The following is a 10,950-nucleotide window of genomic DNA, read 5'->3' as shown; positions in this document are numbered from 1 at the left end:
TCCAAATATATAAATATAATATCATTAAACTGACAATGAAGACAGATCTGAGAGTAAAAGACACTCCTGAAGCTTGCCATCAATACACTTCAGCATCTTGCGTTCTCATTTTTTTTTTGGTCCTTCTGAAAGAAACAAATGCCAAAAAAATAGTTACAATACAAACTACAAAAATATCAATAAAATGACTTCCATGTCATTATAATACAAAACATATAGTGCAAAAACCACACAATTGCTTATACAAAAAAGAATATGAAGCACAGTAGCGCAATTCTTTTTCAGTTCAGTCAACGTTGAAAATTCTCAATTTTGGTAGGTATTTACACATCGTCTTGGCAAGCAAAGGAGTGGCTCACTGTATTTCTAGGGAGGTCCTGACACCAGTTTCTCAGATACAGCAGAACAGTAAAACAGCAGGTCAAAGCCTTGCATTCTGGACATGAGAACAACAAGCGAAACTAAATAACTCTTTGGTGTCGGACAAGAACTTAGCAACCATCCCCAGCTGCTTTGACTATGCCATCTCTCTCAAATTTGTCTTCAAACGTCCAGCTATTTACAACATTTGGCAGCAATTTGGAAAGAGAAAAGAAAAGCCTTGCTCTTCATTGGATAATAAAGAACAACAAAAACAATGCTCCTAAATAAACACAAGTAGCAGCAATTTCTTGCACCTCACAAACAGAAAGAAAGAAAAAAAAGACTTATGGCATTTCTGTAACCATTGTGTGGGCATACACATATTCCTGCGTATATGTATGTTCACAAACTCACAGATATACATGTAGGTTGAGGTTAGCATATTTGCATGATAAGCAAAAGGCAAAAGAGAAGCCCCTTGTCCTGTACAGACTGAGCAAATGCTGACCAAGAGCATGGAGTTACATAGAACACTTAGTGGTGCTTGGTCACTTCCACTGCAACGACAAACACACAGATGGCTATAGTCCTCCGGACAAGACACATGCATATTTTCAAAGAAAAAAAGTGGACATGAACAGCAGATAAATATATGTCCTTTCTTCCAGAGAAAAGATGGACACCATGGCCTGTACTGCACTTTAACAGCAGGGCTGAGAAGCTGAAGCATCATGGGAGCCTGAAACATTCAGTGGTTTACTAATTGGCAAATTCTTCCCTGGAAGTGAACACATCTAGTACATCCATCTTCACAAGGCACATACTGCCATAATTCATGCCTCAAACTTCCAAAGTCTTAAGTTTCTTCACATGGGTAAGAATGGTACAACATGCTCCAGGTATCAGATATATTTCTCCAGGGAATGATATACGACTACTTTGAAACCGCCAAGTATTCAGAGGATGAGCAGATCATGCTCAGCTCATTTATACTAGTATCTGTTTGCATGTATATACACTGATCAGTCATAACATTAAAACCTTTCCACTCATTGTCCATTTTCTCTTTTTTAAAACTCCAGCAGCACTGCTGATCCACTCGTACCAGCAAAACACACTAACACACCACCACCACATCAATGTCACTGCGGAGCTGAGAATGATCTACCACCCAAACAACACCTGCTCTGTGTTCTTCATTGAAGAACAACGTAAAAAGGGACTAACAAAGTATACAAAAACAGATGTACTACAGTCCATAATTGCAGAACTACAAAGTGATCATATATGGTAAGTGAAGCTGATGGAGTGTAGAAACAAGGAGGTGGTTTTAATGTTATGGTTGATTAGTATAATCTGTCTGTGTTCAATTAGAGAAATTAGAAAGATCTTGGCTTCTGGTGGACTTCTGGAATCTAATCAGTGTATACCAGCATGTCCTTTAGTGACAAAGACATTAATTTCAGTGACTACTTAACCATGGCCAGCTTCCAGTCTGATATGGCAGAATGATCACATGATATGTGGTAGTTACAGCACATTACCAGCCCTTTAGAGATTAATTTAATGACATTTCATGACGTCTTATGTAAGACAGTCTGGCCCATGCCTAGTTGAAAACGCACAAAAAAATAAAATGCTACGTTTCTGAACAAAAAGTCACTGGACATGCCATTTATTCTTGCCCAAGCGATTATCAGTAGCATAACACCTGGCAATGCAGTGAACATTTTCTGTATTTCTCAGCTGTACTCTCAACTAACGTATATAAACAATCACCACAATCCATTATTTTGTAGTTTCTGTAAGTAGAATGGCAGTGAAAAATGACAGCACAGATGATGAGAGTGAGTTACAAGGGCTGCATTTGTGTTGAGTTTCCTCTCCTGTAACTAAAAAGATCATCTTTGTGGAAGGGAAAGGGGGCTTAACCACTCTGAAACTGGCATAAAAGATGGAAGGGTTACTCTGGCATTCCTCTTCCCTTCCCCATCTTCTTCCATCCTCTGCCTCCCTTCTGTTTCTCAGCCCAAGTCAAGTGACTGAGGTATTGGTGTGGTGTTGTACTGGGCGAGGATGGCAGGCGCAGGAGGAAGAAGGGGGAGAGAAGGGATGTATCTCCCTAAGGCAAAGGCCCCTGACTCCTTACATGGCCATCAGAGCTGATACCACTTCTTATCCTTGTACTTCAGCATTACCTGTGAGACAGAAGCAAGAATGAGCACTTCCTCAATCTGAAATCATGATACACCCATGTTGATTCTACAAGTAATTGTTAAATTGAGATGATATTTTCCTTTGATACTTCAAGAGATGCACTCTTCCAGTCCTGGAGGGCCGGTGTCCAGCACAGTTTGGGGATTTACTTACTCAAAAAATCACTGGATTAGACTCATCTTATTGCCAGGTTCAGTGGCTGTGTATGATGAGGAAAACCTCCAAACTGTGCTGGACCATGGCCCTCCAGGAGTTGTGCACCCCTGCTTTAAACCCTTGCATCAATATTTGTTTATCATTTTAGTTATATCCTTTGCTATAGGTCATGTGGATGAAATTAGAACTGGTCGTTATGGCAATACGTTGTGATACTAACTACATTTTCACAAAACACGACAACATTAAGCATCATGATTCAATTGCAAAATCATAATGCACTGTGACGTCCCAAATTGTGACATGTACCACGATGAGCACCTTAACATGAGCTTATCCTATCATGAGCTAGCACTATATTCTTCCAGTTTGCCATGGCTGCAGTAGACTCACGTCATGCGCATGCTTGGAAAAAGAGTCTGCGCTAGCCATCATGGCTGCTGTCCTCTCCTCCAGCTCGCCGAGTTTCTGTCCTCTCTCATCCAGAGCTATCCGAGCACGTGCCAGCTCCCCCACCACGCCTGATGCTGCCCCCTTCATGCCCTCCATGCTGCCTGGGCCTGGGATGTGCTGGGCCAGGCTGCGCGAGGCCTTACCTGCTGCCAACTCACCGACTGTGATTGCAAAGCCAAGGACATACAAGGGGAATGATGATAATGTTGCTGATGCAATGCGGCACTACATGACTTTAAATGTAAACAGTATGGTTTTAATCACACATTTAGAAGTAGTATCTGCTTCTGATAACTCACAGAGATCCTCTCTATCCAGGGATTGGGCCCCACCTCCAAAAAGACCCTTAAAGAAACCTCTGTTAGGAGCCTCTGGTGTCTCTACTGGAGTGAACAGCTCTCCGAGCATTTCCTGCAAATGTCAACAGTACCAAATACATTTATATATATATATATATATATATATATATATATATACACACACCATATCTACAAACAAAATGCAATACTCTATTAGTTCCTGTCCCTGGTGTTTTCCCTGCTCTGATGCACCTCATCCAATTAATTACAGAGAACACACTTCTGCACCTTTTAATGCACAACTACTGTTCGCTGAATGTAACATATTGGGGGAAAAAACCCCATACAAAATGTACAAAAGTTAAGGCACATTTAATATTTTATGTTATATTTTTTTCCAATATGTTAAATCCAGTAAATAAATAAAACAGTGCTCTAAAATGTTCAGGTAAAGGTCATATTCAACTTTTTGTTTATGGTAGAGGATCTGTTAATGTATTTTCTATTAGAAAATAAGTATCCTGTTATGCATATGACTTAATAGGACCTTACTTCCAGTCCTATAATGATAAGAGAACGGTTTTAAACACAAAGACACCATTTGCAGGATGTCTGACCTGTAGGTTGTCACATGTTTCCTGACTGTAGGTGAGTCTCTGGATCTCTGTAGGGGAAGTAAGATACAGAGCCTGGCCCAAGTTTGAGAAGCAGAAAGTTCTGGCTATTCGCATGTCCGTGAGGGGCAGGTAGTTCACATCCAGCAGTGGCCGCAGACTTGGCAAACTGGCACAAAGAAAAGAGGCGGAGTATGCTAATAAAACCGACGTTTTACAATGCTAATATTACAACTACATACAACTTCCATTCCAAGTTTGGGCCTCAGCACAATAATTACATTGAAGGCAAGGGTTCACTGTGCCTCATGTAGCAGCAGAGCTCCTGCCTTACCTTAAAGTCATGATGTGCCCATTGGCACAGAAGCAAGCAATGCAGATGCCAGCAGGCATGACCACCACATCAGCCCTCAGCACGAATGAGTTCTCTGTTATGTTGTGTTCAAAGACGCAGTTCTGCGAAGGCATAGCCACCACTTTGGCCTGTTTCTCAGAGCAGACCACAGCATAGTGGCTGTCCTGGTTTTCCTGAGTGGACGGTGGTGAGGCGGGTCGGCGCCTTCGTGTCCGCTCCTTCTCTTCTTCTGGGGCATTGAGATCATACCAGCACTCATAAGCAGGAGGCTGGAGAGAGCCAGTAGAATCCATTAAAGCCATGCGCATGATGCCTCCCTTCAGCCGAACCACTGAACCTGGGGGACATAATATACATAAGATTTAGGTCCACTGCAATGCACACAATAAAATCTATGAATGAGAACTAAAACTCATGACTGCAGCCAAACAGGCCTACAAATTCTGAAATTAAAATAAAATAAGCTACAATAAGCTAAAGAAGCAAGCCTTGAATGCTAGTAATGTCTTGTCTAATCGACTAGATTTGGGATGAGTGGAAAATGTGTAAACCACTATTTTAAAAAGTAAAACATTTAAGAGTAAAACTTCTAATTTACACATTTTCCACTTATCCCAAAGGTAGTCAATCAATCAGACAAGACACGACATGACTAGCATTCAGTTTGCCTTTTTAGTTTTGCATTAGAGCTACAAGCTACTGTATCTAACAGATGTTTAAAGCCACCAGTTAGCATTGTGCAAATTGCATGACTACACAGACTTAGTTATGTGGTTTCTGATATTGTATAACATACTATTATCTACAAAAATAAAAAAAATATGGACAAATTCAAGCAGATGGCTACTACTTTGATTTTTTAACATGACAACCTTCATCAAATTTTTAATGACATGTCAAGTATGTGATTCAAGGAAAATTTATGACTCAATCAGTAAAGTGCTAATTAGCGAGGAATAAGCTTTCATTATTTGCTGGCTACATTAGCCTCATAGCTCCAATACAAAACTAAACAAGTAAACTTCAGACACCAAACATGCCTTAGCTGACTGACTAAATTTGCGGTAATAGGAAAATGGGACAAAATTATTATTTGCTATGCTATTCTTTTAAGGCTAAATAACTGACTTGCTGCATTTTTTGCTATTTCTGCAATTATTGAGGGACTCGTACTGAATCTTCCACAGAAATCCTCTTACCACAAAATGAGATGCCTACAGACTGCTGCAGCCTCAGTTCTGGGGTGGAGGGCACACTGAGGGAGATGGCCAGCATAGTGCCCACGGAAGTGCCCAACCACAGGCTGGCGACTGCCGTCACTTCACACTTCCTAGACAGACAGTCACAGAAGTGCAAAGAAGAGATGACCTCACGAGACTCCTTGTCAATACTGGCCACGCTGGAGCTGCGCGAGCGACTGAAGGAGTTGTCTCTAGCATCTGCAGGTGTGGTGGCCCATCAGGGACAAAATAGAAAGCAAAAGAGAGAAGAAAATTCGGATTTTATATATAGTATCAAAACTATTTCAGGGAAACCTGAAAAAAAGGGAGAGGAAAAACAACACTGGGAGCAATTTCAATATGTTAGTAGATGTGAATTTATACTTTGCATGCCGCTGCTTAAGAAATCATCCAGATTTACAGTGATATCTGAAAATAATGTAGTTCTCTGTTTTAAATTAAAGCATCATTGTTAACTGTACAAGCAAAGCATTAAAACTGCACAAAAAACACATACATGGTCAATGAGAGCGAGTTAGCATCCAAAAATTCAGAATGCAGCCAAGTATACTTTCAGTCTGTCTACTAAAAACATGACAACTTTTTCTTATATATTTTTTTTCCTTACTCTTATGCTATTCATGAGCATGATACTTTGAGGAGTGCCACATGCATCCAGTAGATAAGAGGTCAGCAATCCTGGTCCTGAAGATCTACCTTCCTGCAGAATCTCTCTCATGAATTGGTAAAGGGGGCAGCATGTTAGATGCAGGTTGAAACTGAACTAAAAACTAAAGGTAAGTAGCTTTTCAGATCTCCAGGAGGAGGGCTGGTGACCACTGCAGTACAACTTTACCACCCAGTTCCGAAAACATAAGGTACAAGTACATTTAATTTTCTAAAACTTAGAACAGTGTAAAGACGTCCAAAATCCACAGCAGTGCGAGTAGTTATACCAATTTATTAAATGACGACTCGTCCTGCAGAGACCAGTTTAATACAGCGTACAGAGGCCTGGTTTCCCAACAATGTCTCATTATTAACAGGAAATTTCAGCAAAATGTCTGTATAATTCAATCGTAGAATGTAAACAGTCATTCAGAGTAGTCAGTGAACTGGTTCATTGCTGGTTCAACTGACTTACAGTAACACAAACTTTTTTTTTTTTAACAGTGGTCATGACAGGAACTAAGAGTCACAATGTCTACAACAAAAAATATTAACACTATCCAAAATGGCTTGTGAACTTATATATCTGAGTATTACATGTGGTAAACCTGGGTGGTGAGATTTTCGTTGGGAGTGACAAGGATGGTCAAGATTAGAAATGAGCAGATCAGAGGGACAGTGAAGGTGGAGCATCTCCATTCTGAATGAATTTGGACTTTAATAATACATTTTAAGCCACAAATCTTTATTTTCTGATAGTTTTAAAATATGTCTAATGAATCAGGAAATATATTTGTGCTAAAGCTTTCTATGATGCAGCTTTCAATGGCATTAAAAACCTTGGACGTCTGGTTTCACCAAAGATGTTGGGTTTTCTTTTTTTTTTTTTTTTAATATTTTTACCAATTGTCTCCCCAATTTAGTCATCTCCAATTCCACCAGCTAGTTAGGACTCCCCCAATCACACGATGCTATCAACACTAGGAGGGTGAAGGCTAACGCAGGCTTCCTCAGAGACCTGTGAGGTGCCACCGCATCTTTTCAAACTGCTGCTCACGCAAAGTCATTGGACAGCTCAGAGGAAAGCGCCAACTGCCAGATCGGTTATATCAGCTAACAGACACCTTCGCTGACCTACATCGCGTTGAGTGATGGAGGGAGAAAGAGGGGCCATCCTACCCACCCAGAAAGCAAAGCCAATTGTGCTCTCTTGGACTCCCGGCTACACACCCTGGATTGAACTCGCATTGTCCCTATCCATCAGGAGATCGTCTGGATGGTTGCAGCACTCAGGAGCTCATTTTTGAGACTGCATGTTTGGAGACTGTTCACATCAAACCACTGTGACTGTTTACATGACCATTTAATTGTGTAGAAATTTTGAAAAAAGAATTTTTCATTCCTTAGCTGTTAAATCAAGTAACACAATTTCAATCTGTAATGATCTTCTAAGACACTTCTGAAAAACCAGACCTTAGTTAGTGTTAACATCCACCAACCCAAAGTTAATGATGCTTTATCGTTATATGCCTCGCACTACTCTAATAACATCCGCATTCCCTTTAAAAATATCCTTTTTGCGTGTTACATTAGAAATGCAGTGTTGTAAAAGGCCACTTTTGTCATTGATCATCATAAATTGTTAAAACATGCTATACAGAAATATATACGCCTTAAAGAAATAGTTCAGCCAACCGTGTCTGCCTGAGCTATTCCTTTAATCTGTGCAGAACATCACCCTGGAAAAAGGCAGGAAAATTCAAAGAGATGTTGAATGTTAAAAGGTTTAAAGTTTTGGTTTCAAGAACAAACCCAGGTTAGTGAGCAAAAATCAGGCCCATACAGCAGACTTCAGAGGTGGAAAAGAGTACACCCATGTGAGGCCAGATCAGGGCCACTCACTGGATTTGGACACAAACTGAGTCCTGGAGATAGTTCCTGTTTTTCTTCTGGACAGTGCCTTCACATCTGATTTCTGACTAGGGAGAGAACGCTGCCTCTGTACATCCCCTTCCACACACAGCGCAAACAATCAAAGAGGTAAAGCATGGACACTGACCTCGTACACACAGACACAGGCAACACTAGGTCTCATTTACCATCTCTCTGCAATCTGTAACACGCCCAATACATATTTTTATACTACTGAAGCTTTTTTCCTTTTTCAAAATGAACACATTATATAATCGTTTATGATCCAAGTTTTGCCAAAGATGACAACCAGACCAGGTCCTTCACAGGAACTACAGCTACACAGAACACCTAGAAATGAAGAGAGAGAGCAAAGTTCAAGCTTACCATCTTTCTGATCAGCAGTCATGCTAAATTTCCGTGACATCTTAGCTGTAAAAAAAACAAAACATGATAGCTTTCAACAAAAGAACAACTCTGAGAAAGAATGTAACCTCTGGTAAGACTGCAAAAGTGAGGGGAAAAAATTGACTAGTCATTCTGTATCTTCCTTCATTTAGCTTGAAAGAAAAGGATGATTGAGAAACAGGTTGAAATAGGGTGGGGATCATGATGCAAAGTCAAGCCATTAGAGCTGGCCATGAAATCTACATTAGAGACTTACATTTGTTTGTAGCAGATTTAGTTGCTGTTTGTAATTAGAACATGCATAGAGGGATTAGTAAAAGTGCCAGCACCATCCAAGCAGAACACCAGATGCTCCATTAGACTGAGAAACTGTGTCACTAATTGACAGATATTGGATATTTGAGTGCATGTGTGTGTCTGTAAGATTCTAGACACTGTGATGAGAAATATAATAGGGGTGTAATGATACACATTTCAAAATTGAATACAATATGGAGCTTTATCAATATAGTTTTTCATGCCTGAATATACGTCTTCTGTTTATATATTAAAATGTTAATGTATGTACACAATTTACATTACAGATCTCCAAAGCTGTTTTGTCATTCTGTAGAATTCTGGTTTCACAACAATGTCTTATTATTAAAAGCAAAATGGCTTTTTCGAAGATCACTGCTATTGCACTTTATGGTGAGCAAAAAATGTGCCAAAACCCGATAGTTTTGTCCTACATATATTCTTCCTCCAAATATCGCTAGACTCACTATATTTCAACGTCACTGAGAGCTGAAATGTAAATGAACATTTCTCTTCACCACAGACAGTAACGGCAGTGATTTTTGTCATTTAATGGCATTCCTTTCCTTGAAGAGGAAATCTACTTAGACCCAGAGGCCCTAAAATAGATATGGTGCCAACAACTGCATGACACAGAGGTCTACTTGAGTGTGGTTGCACGCATAACACATGCACCAGCCACTTTACTTTGATAGGATGCACCCAAACGCCTTGTGAGTTTTGTTCATTGACAGTTAATTGGAAGAGAGCGAGAGTGTAAATTTCAATGAACTGTTTTAAATGTAATTATTCGATACAAATATATGAAAGGTAAAAGAAGCCTTTATGCATATGGGTTACCCTTGAAATACATCACCAGGTTATGCACTTAGCCTGTAATGGTAAACAAGGTTAGACACAAAAAAAATACAGGAAGCACAAGCCTTTGAAGAAGAGTGGAGAAAGAATAGTTAGTAAAGAACCACTGATTTGAACCTAGCTGTCCATTAGTAAGTTACATTACGGGAACCATGAGATTTTCCAGAGTGAATTACTAGTTTGGTGGCTTTGATGAAACATTCAAAATACAGTCTAAAATTGTGCATACATTGTGATTACTTTGTAAAATTGTGTATAAGTTGTGAAGGCAGTATTAACACCTATCCCCGTGTGGAAGGACAACAAGCTGTTCAGGTAAGCCCAAATCACTCAAATCTCTTCTTGTGCACTACACCATGAGCATTAGATAGCACAAATGTCACTTTGGTTAGCTGCTCAGAGCCAAAGCCCAGTGCATTAGTGGAAAGAAAGTTACAGATTAAGAGGGGGGAAAAAAAAAAAAAAAAAAGATAAATGTAATACAGTACCAAAGTCATTGGCAACACTCTTTGTTATCAGCTTGCTTTTTGATTTCACTGGAAAATGTTTTAAGAAAGAACATGTCAATAAAAAGTATGTACAGTACAATCAATTCGAAACTTGGGTAATGCTAGTGAAAAATGCCAAAATCATACCCCTTTCAAGAAAATTATGCTTGCTTTCATCATCTGAATGGCAAGGTGAACCAGAACCTACGTAGCAACAACAGATTCCATAATTATGTGCTACTGTCCAATAACTGGTGCTGCTTATATCTATTCACTGCAAACTCCATGAATGCACTTTGTACGAAAGCTATTGCTATATATGGACTGTACAGTGGAGCTAATAAACTACTATTTATTCCTAGCACTGGCATTTATAGTATAGATCTGTAATGCTAGTGAATGATGTTTAACAACAATTATACAAATGAAATATGAAAAGGAAAAATAAAGTAGATAACAATTACCTGATGTAGGTGACTTGCACCTGTCTTCTGAACCTGCAGACCCATCATTGCCATCACAAAGACCTAAAGAAAATAAACGTTATAAAAGTAACTTATAATTGACAACTCAGGAAGGTGTCACAGGTAGAGACGATGACTTATAATGAAGAATCAACTCAAACACTAGCCTAAAAACAGA

The 10,950-nt window shown here is 39.5% G+C and overlaps 1 protein-coding gene across 7 annotated transcripts in view; it reads right to left on the bottom strand.

The window, feature by feature from the left end:
- Positions 1-10,950, bottom strand: part of stxbp5b (syntaxin binding protein 5b (tomosyn)) — a 39,544-nt gene continuing 28,594 nt past the window's right edge. For 2 of the 7 annotated variants that reach the window (XM_037541843.1, XM_017699909.2), the window contains 11 exons: positions 10,773-10,835; positions 10,456-10,512; positions 10,309-10,356; positions 8,645-8,689; positions 8,249-8,356; positions 5,657-5,896; positions 4,437-4,794; positions 4,106-4,271; positions 3,489-3,600; positions 3,130-3,350; positions 1-2,561 (listed from right to left, as the gene is read on the bottom strand). In XM_037541843.1, the coding sequence (XP_037397740.1) occupies positions 2,520-2,561; positions 3,130-3,350; positions 3,489-3,600; positions 4,106-4,271; positions 4,437-4,794; positions 5,657-5,896; positions 8,249-8,356; positions 8,645-8,689; positions 10,309-10,356; positions 10,456-10,512; positions 10,773-10,835 (1,460 nt within the window). In that variant the 3' untranslated portion in view covers positions 1-2,519. The remainder of the gene's footprint in view (positions 2,562-3,129; positions 3,351-3,488; positions 3,601-4,105; positions 4,272-4,436; positions 4,795-5,656; positions 5,897-8,248; positions 8,357-8,644; positions 8,690-10,308; positions 10,357-10,455; positions 10,513-10,772; positions 10,836-10,950) is intronic. The other 5 variants (XM_017699914.2, XM_017699911.2, XM_017699910.2 and 2 more) reach the window with 4 other exon arrangements.

This window comes from Pygocentrus nattereri, chromosome 10, assembly GCF_015220715.1.
Source record: "Pygocentrus nattereri isolate fPygNat1 chromosome 10, fPygNat1.pri, whole genome shotgun sequence".
Lineage (NCBI taxonomy): Eukaryota > Metazoa > Chordata > Actinopteri > Characiformes > Serrasalmidae > Pygocentrus > Pygocentrus nattereri.
This window is presented reverse-complemented; position numbering and strand designations above follow the sequence as displayed.